This window comes from Cynoglossus semilaevis, chromosome 5 (assembly GCF_000523025.1).
Source record: "Cynoglossus semilaevis isolate Cse_v1.0 chromosome 5, Cse_v1.0, whole genome shotgun sequence".
Classification (NCBI taxonomy): Eukaryota; Metazoa; Chordata; class Actinopteri; order Pleuronectiformes; family Cynoglossidae; genus Cynoglossus; species Cynoglossus semilaevis.
The window spans coordinates 289148-310812 of NC_024311.1; the positions used below are offsets into that span (position 1 = coordinate 289148).

At 36.6% G+C, this 21665-nt stretch overlaps 3 protein-coding genes across 3 annotated transcripts in view; 1 reads left to right on the forward strand and 2 right to left on the reverse strand.

The window, feature by feature from the left end:
• katnb1 (katanin p80 (WD repeat containing) subunit B 1) overlaps nucleotides 1–8902 on the reverse strand; it is a 28958-nt gene extending 20056 nt beyond the window's left edge. Inside the window, exons 1-7 of the mRNA XM_008309869.3 lie at nucleotides 8573–8902; nucleotides 4972–5057; nucleotides 4622–4752; nucleotides 4412–4529; nucleotides 3182–3282; nucleotides 2912–2953; nucleotides 1420–1503 (exon numbers count right to left, since the gene is read on the reverse strand). Coding sequence (XP_008308091.1) covers nucleotides 1420–1503; nucleotides 2912–2953; nucleotides 3182–3282; nucleotides 4412–4529; nucleotides 4622–4752; nucleotides 4972–5057; nucleotides 8573–8709 — 699 coding nt within the window. The 5' untranslated portion in view covers nucleotides 8710–8902. The remainder of the gene's footprint in view (nucleotides 1–1419; nucleotides 1504–2911; nucleotides 2954–3181; nucleotides 3283–4411; nucleotides 4530–4621; nucleotides 4753–4971; nucleotides 5058–8572) is intronic.
• Nucleotides 8903–9237: 335 nt separating this feature from the next.
• On the forward strand, nucleotides 9238–14950 carry cog8 (component of oligomeric golgi complex 8). Its single transcript, XM_008309870.3, has 5 exons — nucleotides 9238–9761; nucleotides 10300–10507; nucleotides 10780–11604; nucleotides 12662–12830; nucleotides 13869–14950. Exons 1-5 carry the CDS (start codon nucleotides 9433–9435, stop codon nucleotides 14168–14170), a joined length of 1833 nt encoding a protein of 610 aa, XP_008308092.1. The 5' UTR covers nucleotides 9238–9432; the 3' UTR covers nucleotides 14171–14950.
• A 716-nt stretch (nucleotides 14951–15666) lies between these two features.
• nob1 (NIN1 (RPN12) binding protein 1 homolog) lies at nucleotides 15667–21664 on the reverse strand. The gene is made up of 11 exons (XM_008309871.3): nucleotides 21622–21664; nucleotides 21291–21376; nucleotides 20533–20665; nucleotides 20014–20147; nucleotides 19351–19422; nucleotides 19099–19239; nucleotides 17765–17905; nucleotides 16957–17211; nucleotides 16390–16487; nucleotides 16143–16287; nucleotides 15667–15798 (listed from the first exon to the last, which is right to left on the reverse strand). Exons 1-11 carry the CDS (start codon nucleotides 21647–21649, stop codon nucleotides 15667–15669), a joined length of 1365 nt encoding a protein of 454 aa, XP_008308093.2. The 5' UTR covers nucleotides 21650–21664.
• Nucleotide 21665: the final 1 nt, after the last annotated feature.

Genomic DNA, 21665 nt, shown 5'->3' on the forward strand with positions numbered 1-21665 from the left:
AAATAAAACTCTTTTAAAACTTCCTGTATACATGACTTCATCTTTGTCAATTGGGTTTTCCCTAAGTAATTTGCGTCAACGCCCATTGGCATGAGAGTAAAAAAAAACACAAACATAAAATTTCATATGAACGTAAGAGCCGCATGAAACCGGGCAAAGAGCCGCATGGTTGGCCACAGGTTGGCCATGCCTGGTATAGTGCATATATGTGGATGTATATATATGCATATTTATAACTTACATGCATATATTTAAACTATTTATACACCTGCTCACATAGCACCCTTATAATTATCCTAGTTCTGTTTAAATTAGTATTGTGTAGTAATTGTTAACAATGGTATAATTGAACTATAATAGTAAATAATAATTGAGATCAGCCACAATATACACGGCAACAATAATCACCTACTAATCTACTGATACTACTAACACTTTCTATCTACTTCTACTAACCTAATCCACTAACATCCACTTTTCAGGTTTCCAATATTCACTGACAGTGTGCTGCTACTCTTGTTTGTATTTTATTGTACTTTATTTTATTGTTTTTTAACCTATCTGTGTGTTTTTATTTTATTTTATATTGGTGCTGTACTGCTGCTGGAGCCTAAATTTTCCAAAGGGAACTCAAAAGGGATTAATAAAGTGCTATCTATCTATCTATATATCTAGCTCTTTACTGCTTCGGAGCCCTGACAGTAGTTGGAAAGCACAGGGGAGACTTGTTAATCCGCTCCAGGGCCGAAGCTTACATTAGCTATAAGGCTAACTCCCCTCACTTTTGTGCTTGTCCGCAGCAGAGGTAAACAGAAACAGGGAAGTTGGGGTCTTTATTATCAGTCACACCGAGCACAACAGAACATAAACAGCGTTTTAACAGCTCTTGTATAACCAACTGACGCTTCAACGTGACAGGGCTCCAATTGCTCTCACCTTTCGCACCCCACATGCACATATACACACACATTCACAGCCGTTCACAGACAGACATACACTACTAGTATAACACACAGCAGCCTACCAGAAAAGTCATTGATCGCTAGCGGCGTGAACTTCGTTTGCCCGTATATTTCAGGCAATAAACGTTATTCATGTGAAAAGTTTACGTGATACGTCATACCTGTCACAGCTCCCCGATGCCAAAAGATACTCATTAGGATGGAACTGCACAATATTGACAGCTGCAGTGTGCGACTTGAACTCTGTGATTGTCTTTCCCTGAGTCAGGTCCCCCCGCTGAAAATAGGATGCGAGAATGAAATGCAGGTGTAAATACTCACACTGTGTTTGCAGTGAGTAATTTTATCAAATTAGGCACAGATGTGTTATGCAATCTATTTGCCTGTAGCAATATCTCAATGTCCGATTTTGCCGTGAATACTGTTCAACCACAGCTTAAAATCTGCATGTTTGTACCTTGACGGTGCAGTCGTCTCCAGCAGAAGCTAACCACTTCCCATCTGGACTGAAGGCCAGACTGCGCACTGTCTGGGTGTGACCCTGAAACACACAAACAATTTTGATTCTTAAACAACCACATAAAAAGAACAAGTACCAGTGTAACATTACAATCTGTCCACAAGGTCCAATTCAATGTACACCTGTGAGTATCTGAAAGACTTTTTAAAAAGCAACCTTATTTTGCTCCGTCGTGTTTTATCAAATGTCACTTCCTACCTATCTAAATCAAATCGGAATGATCACCTAGCATTAGCATTATGGCTAATCAGTTAACAGTCATGTGGTAAAGGTGTATGTATACCATAAACCAGTGTTTTTCAACATTCATCATAGGGTTGCCTGCAATATAAATAGGGTTGCCAGAAATGTCTAGTAATTGATAAAACAAAATACTGATAAAAAATAATTTTTCAAATCATATATGATTTAAAAACACCACACACGATCTTAAACAACTGCATTCGGACATTTAGTACTGAACATATAATTGAAATTGCTGTTCCGAACAACAATGATACATAAAGGAACATCTTGAAAATGATCAGGGGTGGCCCAAACTTTTTCATACCACTGTAGTTCGATAGATGGATAGTTCAAATATATGAACAGTATAAATAGTTGAGGAATTAAATAGTTAACTTAGATAAAAAGTTAGCTATATAGGCAATTCCGGCGGATGTCGACCAGATTTATACAAACATTATTACTAAGAGCTACTATCCATATATAATATAATATTATATAGGACAGATATTAGTAGTATATTTATAACTAGCATATAAGTTATAAATATGCATATATATATATACATACAGTGTACATACGCCCACATCCACATATATGCACTATACATATACATATGTACGTACACACACACATACATATACCTACACACATATACAGTACATCTAAATATGCATTTGAATTTTATTAATTTGGAATACAGAGACATTGACCTCAATTATGTTTTTGCTGTATTTTATTTTATTTACTAACCCTAACCCTAAAAACACAAAAAAGAATTGTATTATATACTGGGATATGCAGAAATATAGATTTAATTTAAACTTAAATATGAATATAAACTTTTACTAAAATATGTAGGAATGTGCAGAAAATAAGTTTAAATGTACAATTTAATTCAATTTCAATTTCATGTGATGCAAAAAGATCAGAATTAGTCTGAAAGGTCAATTGCTTTACAGAGTATTTAGGTTGTGCATGTCTTGATATGTAACTAAGTAAAGTAATTATTAATGCAACTAATTACTTCTGGGAATATACGTAATCAGTAAAGTAACCAGAATACCTCCTTGGAGACATAATCAGTAATCAATAACTAGTTGCTATTTCCAAGTAACTTGACCAACACTGGTTGACACATAGGACCCAGGCCTAAAATTAAGAACAAACACCCACACCACACACAAAAACACATACTACTGACCTTATACCTGAACACATATCCTTTCCTCCGAACATCCCACAGCTGAAATAAAAAGAAAAAAGAAACAGTCTTAGTGTTTATAATGACACAGGTGATTACACATATTTTAATAAACAAACACACCAAGGGGTCATTGCAAATAATATTATTGGGCTACTGGACCTAAATGCATTCATTTGCAAACCCCAACTGAACACAAAGATTCCTATTTATTGTCTAATCGTCACTTGTTTTTGACTTTGTGTAGCAGCAAAGCGTAGACACACCCACCTTGATGTTTGTGTCCATGGAGCTAGAGGCAAGAAAGTCCCCAAAAGGGTGAAAGCCAAGACTGGTAATACTTGCTTTATGTCCCATCAGAGTCCTTAAAACTGGCAAAAAAAAAGAAAAAAGAAAAAAGTTTTGTATAGTTTACTTGTTTCTTTTTAAAATGTAACAGTGATTTCAAAATGTTCATATGCTATCAAAACAAATTAAGTTAAATACATAATGAAAAATGACATACTGACCACACAACATTTGATTGTCTAACTTTCAACACTATATTATGACATGATTATTAATGGTAGTGCTCATTTCTTCTATTAGCCATAAATTAAATGGCTTCATCCTCTTCTCAATGCCTGTATTTATAGTCATGAAATAGTCTGAAATATCAGCAGTTCTGTTGGATAATGCATCGTTTCTTCCAGATAATTGTTGCAATTCTGTAGGTAGATTCCTACATACCTATCTATATATTACTCAGGCAAACTCCAGTCAGGCTTTTTCATGCCTTAGTGATTCAATTTCATCGTGGGCCCTTCATATCATACTGTGCTTTTTATTTAAATGGAGACAAATGGTTCAGGTAGAGACTATTGCTTCATGGAAATGACATTGAATTTGTCAGTGCAATAGGCTGTAAGCTTTTAATTAAATTGAGTAGAGTGAACACAGGAACACCTCCTTTCAGGGAAGTGGGAGCCTTGAGATTGCCCCCCATTTTCTGCTACTTTGGCTCTTAAATCTACTTTCAAACAATTTTACTTTGCTCAATTTCAACATCGCTCGATTCCAGACACCTGTTACCTGGCAAAAGGTGTAACTGTAAGAAATATCCGGAGTAGCCAATGTTTCAAAAGCAATTCATTATTAAAATTATGACAACAATTTTGAGTTCTGAGTGAAATTGTGTTAGGTTTAACTTGAAGACTTAAACATATCAATATCAAGACAATCAGAATTGCAACAATCTTCTGAAAGAATTGCTGCATTGTCTGTCAGAATTACGACGATGGCCATGATTGTATAGTACTTTTCTGGCAGGACTCCGCCCATGGGTTCGATAACTAGTCCCCCAAATCCCAGTGTGGGTTGCATCACAAAAGGGAATCTGGTCTAAAAAAAAAAAACGTGCCAAATTACAAACTACTGTTGTGGCAAACCAAAAGTAATTCTTATATTGTGTAGTGGTTTTCTAGTTCTGATGACTACTTAAGGCAATAAACTGGGTCTTACTCTTAGCAGCCTGCAGGTCCCAGATTAGAACTGATCCAGATTGTGAACCAGCTACAACCTGCTCCTCTGACGTGTTGAACTGTACACACTCCACTGGGTTTTTGGGACCAGTCAGACTCTAAAAGATCAGAAATAAGCACAGTGGGAGAATAATCTGAATCCTTTAAATGATCTACTTGCCATCCTGTGTGCACATTTAGGTGGAATTACCATGATGCAGTTGGCCTTGCTCACAGTCCAGATGTTCACCCGGCAGTCATCTCCTCCTGTAGCCAGCAGGCGGCTTGAGCTTTTTCCCAGTGCCAAACATGAGACCTTGCTTGAGTGAGCCTCAAACTCCTCTGCACAATACAGATAAAACATTTTACTTTTGACATGTCTGAATACATATCATACATTTCTCCTCCATTTATCATTCAATATTAATGTGGACAAAAACCAAGAGGCAGTCCCAAGAATAATGTGTATTCCCTTCACAAAGACCAAGAAAACAAAGTCGTTTAGCCCCAAAACAATGCAATTGGAGAAATCATTTTATTTCAAGGAAAATTTAAACTCACGCAAGCACCATGAGATCTTTGTGGTTCTGACAGCATCCATGCTGATCACATTTAGATATTCACCGGCAGAAAAAACATTCAAGGACCTGTTTTAAAAAGAATGTTAAGAAATTTTAAACAGTGGTGTTACTTGTGGTAATTACTGTAAATTCATTAGTCTACTTAAACTTCTTAAATCTACTGAAAAGGCAGCGTCACATCTTCTCAAAAGAAAAGATATAATACCTGTACCATAATTCAGATTACTATTGTTAAACAGCCACAGAAAGCTACATGGAGAAAAATAACTATGCATGCTCTCTGCTGAAACTATCACAGGTAAATTGAATGAATCACTGTTATCGGACATAATGAATCACAATTAACAGACATAATGAACTTTTACAAACTATAACTACAGACCTTCAAGGGGTCAATACAATTCATAACATCCTGCAATTCGGCCTGTTCAGATTGAATTCACTTTGCCAAAACAATAAGGTAATATAGTATATACATAATGCACTTAATTAGCAGTGGGTTTATTCCCACTAAGAATTAACTTACAACGGTCAAGGTTGAAGAGTTCTGTTAGACAACCGGACGTGAGCCTAACAGAATTCTTCAACCTTGACCATGACCTGGAGATGACTGAGAATCTTCATAGACAACTTACAATGGTATTTTCATCACTTCTGTACATAAAGACAGTGAAATGAAATATAAATCCCTCAACAGACAATATAGACATGTTGTAATGCAGTAATGCTGTCACCCACGTACTATAGTTTATAATAATAATAATAATAATATATTTCATAGGCGCATTTCTGTCACCCAAGGACACACGAGGGTGATTCATTTTAATAGTTTAAACATGTGGCGCACTTAATTCCAAAGCAAAAACGTTGTTGTCTGTACACTGGAAAACGAACCTGTGTCCGCAAATAACTGGTGAACTACCGCGGAAGATACATTACCGCTTTGAAATGGGATTAACAAAAAAGTTTCCCCGCGGTGCATGTCGCAGGGGCCCATTTAGATGAAATGGTCGAAGAGCAGCTAACGTGGAGTTAACTAGTCCAGTAAACTCAGTCTGCTGGGTTAGCTTGAAGGGGATTTCTTATGTGGTGACAGCTTATAACCGTCTCGTCTCAAACCATAGCTAGAGCCTCTTCGGTTTAACGCCATTAAAACCTTTCCGAGACGTTCGGAATTTGTTTACAGTCTGTAACATGGTTACCGTAAGCTAACACCTTCCTCCGCCTTTTTTTTTTCTCCTTCTATTTCTTTCCTTCGTCGTTCGCTCTTTCTTTTCTTCTCCTTTCGTTTCCTCCCACCCTATTCCCATCCCTTTGAATCACTCCAAAAAACAAAATAGTATCTGATTTGTAAAGAAATTTGTTGGATAGCAACCATATGAACAAACGTGAAAATCACTAATTATAACACACCTAAAATGTACAAGTGAACAAATAATAGCCATAGCTAATACGCGAACCAACCCTCACAATAAAAGTGTTTTGTCTCTATTTTTTGGAATTAACGCTGTAAAGCCCACACCATTAAATGATTGACAGAAAATTCTAATTCTTTGAACTTTGACCCTTTATTATTTACTGAAAAAACATTTAAATATAATTTTCCATATATGAGTTTCAATTTGTATCACGTTTGATACATCGGGTCATAATGGTCAAATATTCTTTTTTTTTCCTACAGAAACAAGAACATAATAAAACACAAACAAATCTAACAAATTTGTAATTCCACATATAAAAAGTGTTACCATAATACAGTACATAATGAGAAAGCCACTAATGGAACTGGCTGGTTGGAAGTGTGGAAAACATATTATGTATATATTTATATTACATAAATTTTATTTATATATATATAATATATATAATTATATATATATATATATATATATAATTATATATATTACAATATATATAATAAGATGTATATAATATATAATATGATACAGCAAGTTACATATCTTTTTTTACTCTAAATGTACCAAATTATGTAATCTAAAAATAAAAAAACTGTTTTATATAATGCATGAAATACAATAAAATGACAGTTGACTGATTTAGAGTTACATGACATTATATACCTGCTGTATCAAATTTGATACAGCAGGTATATAATGTCATGTAACTCTAAATCAGTCAACTGTCATTTAATTGTATTCCATGCATTATATAAAACAGGTTTTTTATTTTTAGATTACATAATTTGGTACATGTAGAGTAAAAAAGATATGTAACTTGCTGTATCATATTATATATTATATACATCTTATTATATATATTGTAATATATGTAATATATATAATTATATATATTATATATATTACATATATTACAATATAATATAATAAGATGTATATAATATATAATATGATACAGCAAGTTACATATCTTTTTTACTCTAAATGTACCAAATTATGTAATCTAAAAATAAAAAAACTGTTTTATATAATGCATGAAATACAATAAAATGACAGTTGACTGATTTAGATTTACATGACATTATATACCTGCTGTATCAAATTTGATACGTCATTTTCAACACAGTTTTACTAAAACATAAATGATGAAATATTAAGTATATTCACATTGCATCAATCCAGTAACTATTCCTACTGATGTTTCAGTAACAATTTTAATGTTTTTTCTCATCTTAACCTTTTCAAACTTGACAAAGTTCTTCTTCTAAAACCACCTGTGTCCAAATCCTGAGTCATGGCAATCTTGTAGTGTCACTGGATGGCCCGCTAATGTGTGAATAACTATCCCCGGTACTATCTCTGGTTTTTCAGGGAAAACAATATTGCTCATGTGGATCATGTAGATTTGTGTATATCTATATTTACAATATTCAAATATGTGTCACCACTTCTTAATTAATTAAAAATATTAATTATTCAATTTTCTTAATTCACATGTACGTAGTACAATCATACAATTAAGGGCAGGTCATCTTTAGTCATATAGCAATCGTTTTCATAAAAGCCTTACTGTAGATCAGTAATTATTCTACTCAGATCTTTTAAATCTGATGGCTAAGAAATGAGTAACTACTTATAATCAGCATTTGGTCTCAGAATTATATTGTTTAATTCTTGTTTGGTAAGGGGATTTGAGAACCACTAAGTAGTTGTAAGACCACATTGACTAGGTGATTTGTTTAGGCTAAAACAGTTTGTTTTTAGGTTTCATATTCATTAGTGAAGATGTCGTTCCATCTCTCAACCAACACTTTAACTTCTCTAGGTTTTATCTGTGAAAAATCTAGAGAAGTTACATCTAATCAAAATCAATGAAGATCGCTCAATTCGTTTCCTGTACATTGTATCTACCTGCTTGCTCGTTGATAGTATCCGTCACCTTCGCCTATCTCTCAACCTCATGGATTGTTTTCATATCTTATACAGACAAGTAATACTTTAAAGAGTGTTTTTGAGTGCATTATGTTCCTTAGTTGTATTGTTCAGATTATTTTTTGAAGAAGTAGTGGAAAGCTCTGTATAGCTGTGGTCTACACTCAAGGCTTAGTTCAATATTCGTCTGCTGAAATCAAAACTTTAAGATTTGACTAAATATTAACATACCTTTTGAAGGTATGAACTGCGGAGCTCCGTGTTATTATGCTGCTTGGATCGCCATGTTGACAGCTTTTTCTTCTTCGTTGCCTTCTTCTTTTTCCCTTTTCGTCTTTTAATTCCTCTTCCATCTTCTCTACTGCCATCTATTGTTGACTATTGCGTAAATACACTATGGTCTAACTGAGTTTTAAAGGGTGCGACCAGTGTAGTCAAAATGTTTTTTGCACGGGCAGCCAGTGGTCTAGTGGGAGAATCACTGTTTTGGTAGCAAAATAAACTAATAGGTTCCAAATGTTGTTTAAAATAATTTGCCAATCACAGTCGAATGAATTAACACTGTAATTTGTACTGTTATGAAAGCCCATTTCTCCCACTTGTGTAAAAATCGTAGATTTCATGTCAAAATAATAATAATATCTAATTATTATAATGTAATATCTCATAACAATGAAACAGTATCTCGTTATATATAGACTTTAAATCCATTCAGTCCACGTTTTCTCTGTTTCTCAGTTGACTTGTAACATCAAATTTGATTTAAAGTTTTGTGGTTGCAAAAGGTAATTCCCTGGTATAGTGTATTGCAGTGGTTTTAGCAGTGGACTACGTGGACGGACAAAACTATTGACGTCACTACTCCAAGTGTAAATCCTAACCAGTCGGAGACAGGGGGTTGGTCTTCTCTTGACACGCCTTAGGAAAAGAAATCCGGAAGAAAATGGTTGTGGTTACTCCTTGCTGTAACATTTATTTCTAATAAGTTAAACATTTCAGTCTCAGCTCCTTATTGTAATATTGGTCGAATTTATTTTAACGACGTCGTTTAATATAACGTCTGTGGCGAAGGCCAAACCTACTTCTGGAACATGGCGGCGTTGGACGTGGAAGACGAAAGTATTTTGGCGTCTATTTTCAAGAACAGCTTCCAGGATAGCTGGAGAGACAATCCGGACTTCACTGTTTACCTTTCCGAACTGAGCTCTTTTGGAGTAGAAACGCTGAGTCGGGAGCCGGAGCGACTGGCGGAGGAGCGGGCTCAGATCCTGAAACAGACCGAAGAGCTAGCCTTCTCCAACTACCAGACTTTCATCCGCACGGCAGACTGCACTGAGCACATTTATCGGGACTTTGGCCGGGTAGAAAGCAGCGTGTCACGGCTGTTGGACAAACTTCCAGGCTTTGGAGAGAAATGCAGGTTGGTGCTGCATGGTCAGTGCTAGATAAGCATAATGGTCAGCAGAGATGGGTTTAAACCTTAATTGCCTCAATGGTGAATCCACGATTCTTAACAGGAGGCAGTAGTATTATTATGCAAGGTCAATGATGATTGAGCTGTTTGCCCAAAACCAGTTTTCATTATTGTGGCTACCTGGTTTATTCAAGAATGTTTATTAGAATGTGAATAGCCTGAAAGCAGAAGGCAATTAGAAAATAATTATACAAAAGAAAGATGAAGAGTGATACAGTAATGGTAAGGTACTATGTTTTGGACTTTATTACGTGTAATATGAGCAAAATTATTACAATATTGGCTGTTATTACATTAGGGTTGTTATTATCTTTATAGTTGTGGGTTTAAGGTACAAGATCAGGGAAAATCTTATTAATCTAGATTTTCCACTTTTGGACCGGACCTCTTCTCTTGGTGGCTCTTTTTTTCCCTTTTCCCTATCCAAGTACACATTCAGACTGTTTAAGCTAACCATATTGTTGCTCTGGTTTTGTCTCTTCAGGGGCTTTGTGAAGGAGGCAGAAAACATTGGAGCAAGTCGTAGAATGAATAGCCTGACACTGAATCGTCACACTGAAATCTTAGAGATTCTGGAAATTCCACAGCTCATGGACACTTGTGTACGGAATGGATACTACGAGGAGGCACTGGAGCTTGCAGCATATGTAAAAAGACTAGAGAAAAAACACTCATCAATCCAGGTCATCCAAGTGAGTCCAAGGGGAGCTAGAATACTGTCATAAAACAACAGTATAAATAAAACAATATTAAAGGTCACTAAAGGGCAGGAGCTTGTTTCCACATTTTCAGGTCATACAGTCCCTCACATTGTTGGGCTTTAATTTTATATATTCATAATAATATCATATTAGGTTAGTGCTAATATCTATGTTAAATGTGTTTAATGATACTGTCTTCATTCTTATTATTAAGCAGCAGGTTATTATTTGTTTCACATGTAAAATGTGTCTTGTTTTCTCAGGGTATTGTGCATGAAGTGCTTCAGTCAACTCAGCTAATGCTCAACCAGCTGTTTCAGCAGCTGCGCAGCAACTCGCCACTTCCCGTATGTCTACGTGTCATTGGTTACCTGAGGAGGATGGATGTTTTTATGGAGGCAGAGCTTCGGGTGAAGTTCTTGCAGGCCCGTACTACCTGGCTGGATTCAATTCTTGCAGCAATCCCCAAAGATGACCCATACTTCCACATTACTAAAACCATTGAAGCCTGCAGGGTTCACCTGTTTGACATTATCACCCAGTACCGTGCAATTTTCTCTGATGAGGACCCTCATCTCCCCCCTGCTGGAGGACATATGATGGTAGATGAAGGTGCCATCTTTCATGGCTGGGTGGTGCAGAGAGTGGCAGATTTTCTGGAGACTTTAGAGAGGGACCTTCAGCTGGGTGTCGGAGGTCGCCTGGACTCTCTGTTAGGCCAATGCATGTACTTTGGCCTGTCCTTTAGCAGGGTTGGGGCGGATTTCCGTGGGCAACTGGCTCCCATGTTTCAACAGGTGGCTGCAAAAACATTTAGCAAATCATTACAGGAGTCTGTAGACAAATTCCAAGAGGACATGAACCTGTACACACTAATCTCTCTGCCGTCAGCAATGGGAGGGGCCATCACAACCATGACACCCAGTGTCCAGCCTGGAACCCTGCAACCCCCTATGTCTCTACTGGACTTTCAGCCACTGGCATGCTTCCTTAACAACATTTTGGTCGCCTTTAATGACCTTCGGCTCTGCTGTCCCATTTCTTTGGTACAGAACATCACCAAAAGTTTAGAGGAAACGCTGATGACGGTGAGCACCTGTTCCCCATTGGAACATCAGAAAATCCGTTCACACTGTACACAAAACTCCACGGAGAAATACCACTATAACTTTCAATCCAAAGCTACCATCAGAGTTTAAAAGTTGTCTGTTTGTGTCGATCGTGTTCAAAACCCGGACCATATGAAAGAAATAGCAGTAACTTCCACATTTAAAGAAAATATAGGATAATGTAGCTGAGCCAATAGACATCAGTTGACAACAGCTATATTTATTAGTTAAATTACAACGTTAACCTGGGAATGTATCCTGTCACCCCTGTTGTCACAAATGGATTATATTTTCAATTTATCTCGCTTTTTTTACATTGGTTTATATGTGCCGTGCAATAGTAGGATTTCTGCCCGCAATGCTGTTGCTGTATGTTCATATTAATCTGCCTCATCAATAACAATGTCAATTCAGGAACAGCTTCTGGTATAACCCTAGACAAAATAACTAGAAATTAAGCTTGTGGAGACCACTAATGAAACAAAAATATGTAAAGGGAATATAACAAAATTAAAATGTATATATAATTGGTACTTGCAAAAGTGACATTGTTGTCTTTAGAATAATACCTGAGGCTAGTTGTTGACAATTTTCTGGCAGATGTTTAACTTGAGGGAGATGAAGCTCCACAGTTCATAGGCATATAAACATGGCAGGTTACTCTGGAATTAGTGGAGCCTTTGCAATTAGAATTCACAGGGTACTGTATGTGATTCTGTTCTTTCCTTATATTTAGTCTTTGGTATAAAATAATTCACTGTTTTACCTTAGTAACTCCAACTCACCAAAAGAGGCAACAGTTGATCAACTTTTCATGTATACCTTAGGGCAAAACAACTATTTCTCTGTGTCCTGCTCTGTTTTAGAAAAGGAAATGATTTGTTTTGGGTCAGGCTGTCACGTAGAAAAATATGGGCGTAGAAAGGGTCTTAGGATTTAATAGACAAAATGTATTCATACTTGGTCCACATTCTATGCCTTTCCACCATGAAAAATAGTGAATTTTAAATGTGCTTTGGTTTTCCTTTTCTCACAGGTAACTCGTCAGATTCTGTTTTTTCACCGGACTGAGGAGACAGCATTCAGCAGCAAAGAGAAGGAACTGTTTGTTCAGTTCTGCTGCGCATATGCTGAAGATTTGCTGCCATTTCTTAATCGCTGTCTGCAGGTCCTGTTTCCTCCAGCACAGGTTGCGCTCCTTCTAGGTAAAGAAACAATCATATTGAGATATATATATATATACATATATACATATATATATATATATACATATATATATATATATATATATATATATGTATATATATATATATGTGTATTTATATATATGTGTGTGTGTATATATATGTGTGTATATATATGTATATATATATGTGTATATATATGTGTGTATATATGTGTGTGTATATATATATATATGTGTATATATATGTGTGTATATGTGTATATATGTGTGTATATATGTATATATATGTGTATATATGTATATATATATATACATATATATGTATATATATATATACATATATATGTATATATATATGCATGTATGTGTGTGTGTATGTGTATATATGTATGTATATGTATAGACATGTGTATGTCTCAGCCCATCTTAGGCCCTGTTTACACAGCGACGATATGATTAAAGTAGCCTCTAGATACAGAGCATTTACACTGATCTGCTGCAAAAAAAAAAAGTGTAAAAAATGTTAGTTTGGAAAACAAGAAAAGAACCCAAAGAGCGTGCATAGAAAAAGCTTGAAAACAAACTAGAAAATATGGAGGTGGCTCACTCTAGCACAACACATTTACATTTATGCATTTAGGAGATGCTTTTCTCTAAAGCAACAGGAGGGGGAATTGCCATTAGGGAACTCTGGGAATCAGGACTCTCTGCCTTTTGCTTGCAAGGCAGGCAAGCTAATCGCTACACACTATAACCACACAAATAACCAAATTAGCTCTCCAGCACAGTCAGAAGGCGCATGGTTTTTTGCCATTATTGTTATTGACTTGAGCAGGATTTACTAATGGAAAGGTTACAGAGAGGTGGGACTGAGAAGCAAGCGCGGGAGTTTAGTATTACTCTCTGCTCCAGGAGGGGCGGAGAACCGTGTCATTTCTGTATACAGCTGATAGGACACAGTTCTCTGCCCCAACACGCCATCCTTATCTAAACACACAGCTGAATTGGCTTTTTTGTTTATTAAATTGTCATTCTGTTATACCTTGTTTCTATACAGGCATTGCTCCAACACAGCTGCACAGGTATGACAGTTTGGGCTGCATCGACATCGCCGCTGTCCTTAAGCCTTTGGACTTCTTGCTTCCACAGAGAGAAATATTGACTCTGCCACCAGTGTCCACAGTTGATGTTGCCAATGAGCTAAACAGTTTAAAGTATGACACACAGCCCAAGGAACCAGTACTAGATCTAGATTCAGCACTGCCAGGCTCCAGTCCCAAAGAAACTGAGCTTGAGAGCCTCCTTGCACTGACAGAGCCATGCTCGGCAGATCAGGATAATGAGATGGTGTCAGACTAAGGCTTTTTTTTTTTTTGCAGTGACAAACCTGGTGCTGGAGAATAAATGGGAATAAATATGAATCTGATGGCAACAGTCAACCGTTTAAAGTTTTAGTCATAACAAAGGATCCTGGGATCTGGTGATAGAGCTCTTTACTTTTTCAGGGTTTTGTATACAAAAAAAAAATCAACTTTAATGGGGGAAAAAAATGCTGAAATGAACACATTTTACTTTTTGATCAGTAGAAAATAAATGATGTTATTTAATCATTGTGTAATGCTTTGACTAAAGTTGAGAGAGTTGTTGCAGATGTTGGGCTTGACATGTAAAGGAAGCAATGGGAAGTAGGTGGTCAAATTTCATTGTGACTTTATGTTTGACAATATAAACAGATAAAAATCTGGAAATAGAGTTAGGGCTAAGTAGGTTGTCTTTGTGTTCTTAATTTTAGAGACGTATATTTACCAGTACATCTGCATGTACATTTTCTTAATCTAAAGAAACCTTCTGAAAGACAATTAAACCAAGGATTGGATCCTGCTTCTCCCATTGTGTTAAAGTCATGCGTATTATAATTAGTAATTATAATTTTCTATCCGATATAACCAAGAGGGTCTTTGGTTGCACCATAACTCACCATCTTTCCTGGTAAGCAACTGTGAGTGTGGTCCTTGACCAAGAGGGTGACAGCCGATCTGGTTTGGGTAGAGTTGTCATATCACCTTAATTGTGTTTCTTGGGCAACAAATCCTGATGTTGCCCATCCAGGTCACAGTTAAGGGTACCGGAATTCCAAATTAACAAATCAAAATTGTAAATTGAACTCAAACTAAATATTGAAATCCATATACTTATATTTGAATTGTAATAAACGCTCTCTGTCATCCGAAATCAGAATCTTAATTACTCAATAACCTTTCTATTTTTAGTCTTTGTTAATGACTGAGATGGTGTTTATACCTGGTCAATAGTTATACTATGGCAGTGGTTCTACTCACCAAGCCTCTTGAACAGAGGAAAGCAGAGCAAGTTGTCAATCATGGCAATGGCAGGGATAAAAAGAAGCTCACAGACATTTCTTGTCATCCAGCTGGATTGACGAAGTTGACAAGGTGGAGGTGACGGTGGGAAAATAACTCTGCAACTTTCCCCCAGATCATTAAGCTCTCTATATCTGTAAATTTTCTCGTCCCGTAGGCCAATGATGTGTTTTCCTCTTACAGACAGACAGCATTACAGCACCAGTACAACAAGAATAACACATCAATAAAATCAATACGATACAAACAGCAGCACATCAAGAATAAAGAAAGAATAGTAAGGATGAAGACAGAAAAAAAAAAATTTACTGTCTCTTCTCAGTTTACCAACACTACTGTGTTGTATAAGTTAACTACATGGAATGTTTAATTTATCTGATATGTTTTATTCATCCTTACTTAACCCAATATATTGTCTATAGTTAATGTAATGACTGATGTCAGTTTAAAGACCTTTGGTTTAATAAAGATTTTTCAGTAATCTGGGTTAAAGACATCATTCGTTTGCCGAGCCTTTTGAGACAACCGTTGCTGTGGGCAGGGTTGGTCCTCCACCAGCTGTGGATTGTTAGCATGTTTCCCGCCTTGTGGCTGAGGCAGTGAGTACTAAAACACAGGACACAGATGACTTAGGACTCCATTGAACATTTGTATTTGTTCTTTGAATATTATCGAAGACGACCCTACAGGAAGGTAGTTGATGTTTTAAACATGTTTCTTTTAGAGGTGACGTGATTTATTGAAGTGGTTCATGAAAGCAAATTTTGAGCCAAAAGGTCATTTTCTTTTTAACTGTTTTCATCTACAGCACTCGTCAACATTGTGCACACAATGACAGACAACTACTAAAAGAGAGTGAGTGACATCACAGAAAGACAGAAGCAGGAATATTATGTTTAGAAACTGTGCAGTTCCTAGGTGTGGTGTTCGTTTCAGGCAGCCCATCTTACCCTCAGTCCCCTTGGGTTCAGTACTTTTGGATTGGTAGAGAAATGCATCTTCATATTGCCATCTTCACAGATCGTCACTGCCACCTTCTTCAAAGTCTTGTTTCCGCAATGTTGACAAAACACCTTGTTCATATTGCTCGTTGTTCTGGTACCACACGTCAGAGGGAACAAGAACAATAGCTGAAGGCTTCAGTTCTAAAGAAAAATATTTCAATGAACTCAAGAGGCCGTTTTAGGCCAAACTCACTTAAAGCAGGCGTGACATCTCAGGATGTAGTTCCTTGCCTGTTTGATGATCATTCCATTAACAGAGAGCACGTGGAGTCCGATCTGAATGAGAACATTCTGGAAAGAGAAAAATACAGTTTCTGTCAATTATGTACATTTTGATCATTTTGAATTGTTGAATTATACATATGCAGTAGGGCTCTACTTTGGCATTTTTCCCAAAGCAGCTCCTGTGCTCCTAATAACATTTGGAAGAACTTAAGATTTATGAGAGCACCAAAAACACAATTTTCAGTGGTAATATAATCAAACCCACATCCACAAAATTTCCCCCAGTGTGAAAACGTTCAAAGTTCAAAAAAAATAAAGCAAATGTCAAGTTTTCCTTCATGTTGAACTTTCTCCTAAATTAAAATTCAATAGTCAAATATTGCAAATTGCAAATATTGTATAAACATAAGTAAAAATGCATTAATAATGAAATGATTATTGTATAAACATAAATAAAAATGCATTAATAATGAAATGATTAAAAACTAATTATTGTTACAGACTAAACTTAAAAACGACGAACAGTGCATTTTACCTGCATAGCAAAGTCAGTAGTCAGACAACCCACTCTGACATTCGCTGAGACTGCCCCATCAGGAGACTCCATCTTAACATGTCTGATGTTACTGGGGGTGATCCAACCTCCTCCGTCATCGTCGTCTTCCTCCTCCTCCTCCTCTTCCTCCTCCTCCTCTTCCTCCTCTAGCTCATTCTCTTTCCCATCATCATTGGTTTGACTTTCCTTTTGCAATTCTGACCTTTTGTCTAAAGTCCTGTAACCATTCCCATTCTGGAAACAAAGGGATTTTGTTATGTTCCCCTTGGTGAAATATTTAATTACAGGAAAAACAACTTGTGTTCAAAATAGGAATTTTTATCCTTACAGATAATATAGACACATCGTGCACACATGTCCAATTTCTGGAAATATAACTCATAACTTCCTCCAGCCTAGTGTGGCTGAGTAACTTTTTTTTAATTATCTTTAAACTTAATTTTAGTCCTTAGACAAGGTAAAAAAAAAAAACCCTCTACAAAGGTTTTCTCCAATAGAAATATTGCTTGCTGAAGTATACCGACCAAAAATGGAGGATATGTAGAGAACTGTTACTTTCATGTAACAGTTCTCTACATTCATTTTTTGTTTACTTTTGTTTGGTATGAATCCTACGACCTGTTAACATTCATACCGCTGTACTGTACTTGTATATACTATTTAAGAATACATGTGAGGGAAGGTGATGTATGGTACATCACAAAAACACAAGCACTCTTTTAACACATTCCCCAAATCTCCCTTCAAGCCAAGCTGTCACCAATATTAAATTAAGTGGTAAGCCCACCAGTAAACCCAGAACACCTTCGTCCAAAGGTGGCAGTGGTTCTCTCCAAAACTGGAAGGAGTTGAATTCATCACCCTCAGATGCTGCAGTGGACATTAGTGATGTCTGCGTTTGTTCATTGTTTACAACATTGCCTGAATCCTGAGAAAACAAGAGACACTAATTAAAGGTTCCATTTTTTTTTCCATGTGAACAAAAATGTACTTAGTTCATGAACTTTTTTTTTTTTTTGCAATGTTTTATGGAAAGAGCTTGTTTCAGAGTAAAACTTACAGTGGTCCCTCTCCTATCACCGCAAGGGAAAATCCGCAAAGTAGAGGCGAGATTTTTATATTACTTATGTATATATTTACCCTTTACGAACCTCCCCCACACGGTTATCAACCCTGCCTAGACTGTATTACCCTTTTCCACACCATTATGCCACTAGGGCTGCAAGGCTAGAAACATTGGAGGCTACAAACTACCTTATCATGGTTCAGATGGGAAGAGAAATGGAGTAGGAGGTGATCCTAAAGGAAGAATATGCGAGAAATGTGGTGGAGGTGACACGAGAGTCCGACAGGTTGATGTGTGAAGGTATGATGATGAATGTTGTCAGCAGTTATGCCCTACAGGTGGGCTGTGAGTTGGAAGAAAATGAGAAGTTCTAGAATAAGCGATAGAAAAGCATCCCCAGGGGAGAGAGAGTGGTGATTGGAGCAGACCTAAATGGTCATGTAGGGGAAGGGAACAGAGGAGATGAGGAAGTGATGGGCAGGTTAGGCGTTAGGGATAGAAACTTGGTAGTACAGGCAGCGGTACAGTCCGCAAAGAGAATGGAAATGGCTGGGGTAAACACCTATTTCCAAAAGAAAGAGGAACAGAGGGTGGCTTACAAGAGTGGAGGCAGGTCCACACAGATAGATTATATTCTATGTAGAAGATGTAATCTGAGGGAGATTAGAGACTGTAAGGTGGTGGCAGGCGAGAGTGTAGCCAAACAACATCGGATGGTAGTGTGCAAGATGATGATGGAGGTGAAAAAAAAGGAAGAGAGTGAAGACAGAGCAGAAGATCAAGTGGTGGAAATTAAGGGAAGAGAAATGTTGTGAAGACTTCAAGAAAGAAGTAGGGGCAGTTCTGTGCTGTGTTGAGAAATTTCCAGATGATTGGGAGACAGGTAGGAAGGTGCTAGGTATGTCCTCTGGGCAGAGAAAGGAAGACAAAGAAACCTGGTGGTGGAATAATGAGGTCCAGGAGAGTGTGCAGAGAAAGAGATTAACGAAGAAGAGATGGGACAATGAGAGAACAGAAGAGGGGGTCAATTGAAATTTATTAAAGATCTGACTTACAAGGAGCTCCAGCAAGTCGTCACCGATTGATGGCAGCGGCTCTCTCCAGAACTGAAAGGTGTTGAACTCGTCACAGTCTTGGAAATTTGAGGAATCTGTCTTAGTGCAATGCTCTTTGCTGATTTTATTATTACTTGGTTGCTAAAGGGACATCAAAGAGATACATTTTTTAAACTTGTGGAAATAATTGGTAATAGATGATTTTCAATAAGAAAAAGAAGTCTTAATAAACCAAACTAGATTTTTTTTTACCTTGTGGGGTAAATGAAATCCTGCAATGTTCACGGGAGTCTCTGGATGGCGCTGTGTTCCGTGAATATTAACCTGAAAGAAACCACTTACTTGAGTAACTGCTGGAAAAAGGGCAAAACACTATTCTTTCAAAAATGTAACAGACTCCCCTTTCTTTTAGAAAATAACTAATATATAAACATAACACAATATAATCACATATCAGAGAATTCAATTGTTAAATAAAGTGTAACATGTATGTCACATGTATCTGAGATACATAAAAAAAAAAATCAGCTCCTCATACATATTTATGTTAAAACAGTGTGTGGCTTAAGCGCCATTATACATAGACAACATGAAGATGATGTAATTGGCAATTAATTAATTAATTGTAATGAATTACTTATAAATCTCTATTGCGTAAATAATAAATGAAACTTAACAAGATTTAGCTTTTTGCTTGTGTGCACACAAACACACAACTATGACTAGTGCACATTTTTACAGTATGTGCAAAAGGAATGTAAGTGTTCTCTGTGTAAATGTTTAGGTCTTTTTTTACCTAAAATTAAACACAGATACAGTTGCTGAGAAGTGAACATAGTTTACCTTTCCTGCTGGGTAATAAATGCTGCTTCCCTCTTTATACAGCTGCATGTAAGTATATGTGACATAACTTACCTTGATCTCTGGCTGGGTTCTCAAGTGTTGCGAACCAACATGTTCCAGCTCCAGCTGATAGGTCAAAGCCAGGACTTTAATATCAGTGGCTGAAAGACTTGGGTAATCGCCAGTCTTTTTGGAGAATTCTGTCACTAACAAAATAAGAAAAACAGTTTCTCAACCTGGCATTCGACTAAATAGACAAACAACAATTACGTGTGTGAATTTATTGTAACATGTGCTAGGATTGTTCAAAGGTATTGAACGTAAAGAATACAAAGAAACAACCTACAACACAATTGCACAAACATATCTCCATATTATGTTCAGCTTATGTGCAATTTTATTAAGCTGTGAATCATGCATTTATTCTGGCTTTTTAACCTTTTGTAATTTTTGTTTTTTTTTCTTGTTCCGTTACCAAGTTGTAATTGTTAAGTTAAGGTTTAGTTTGGGTTGTATATAGAGACTGTAATTGACATGTCAGTATTTGTAAAGCCTAATTTGTCCAGTTTAGGGTTACTTTTATTCAGTTACCATGTCGAACATGTTCAGGATGTGGCTCTTTAAACTGGAGCTGGTATGGCAAAAACGCCAGACTCCTCCTGGTTTGTTTGTCCCTGATTTCTTCGACGACATCTTTCAATGTGTAAATGTTCCTGCCAATATCCTGAAACAGACAAAGTTTTGACATTACATTGCGCAGTAATAGGTGATCAAAATTTACAATGTTATCACACAAGTTAGTTGGAGAGTTACTACTCCTACAACATTAGTGTAAAATCATTTCATGAAAAACGTTATTTCATGTTAATCACAAATTATTTGCTTTAAATAAGTGGACTGCAAAAAACAACATGTGCACAAATATAAATCCGTTCCGTAAAGTGCCCAATTCAGGACCAAACTTAATTTATTATTTAAAATGTAAAAGGTCTCAATTGGATGCAATACAACTACAGCACCAATTGATGCGGCCTCAGTCTCAGTTTAGCTGCATCCTTACACTACATGTCAAATAAGAATTACCAGACACGTAAAACATGTCCAACTAATCTTTAGGTCCAGGTGCTCCTGACTAACAAGAATAAAATATTTCATGATATGAAAGAGTCCTTCTAATAGCATTTACCAGGAAACCGTCTGTCTTACTGCGTCAGCGATTGTGGTACGTGAATTCGGACCTAAAACTATGGTCTATGATTGGCGACATTTTTTAACTGTCCCCGTCAGCCCTTGGGCCGTTTATTACATCAATCAGCGATTACATTTTAAAACCGTCAACAATGACCCACCTGGAGAGCAACGTTCTTTAAAAAAGCTCCAGCATCTGCAACAACATGGTCCACCAGAGGAGCTGCCATCTTGCATAAACCGCAACCTGAGAACAACCAATCAGACCGTTAGTCGCAGTCACGTGATAAGAAGAATTTGTGTTTTTAAAAATATTTTTAGTGACAGTTTTGGTTTGATGTCTCAATTAACGTAAAGATAGCTTAACTTGCCGTTACTATTTTTTTATTCAGTTCTAACACATTTATTTATTACGTTTATTTTCCACATAAACACGTTTACATGAACAAAAATAACAAGACTTGTGTTAAAGTTTGGAAAGCTTCTAAAAACCTGTCATTAAGCCAGTAAAGCCAGTCATTTTGTATTCAAAATAA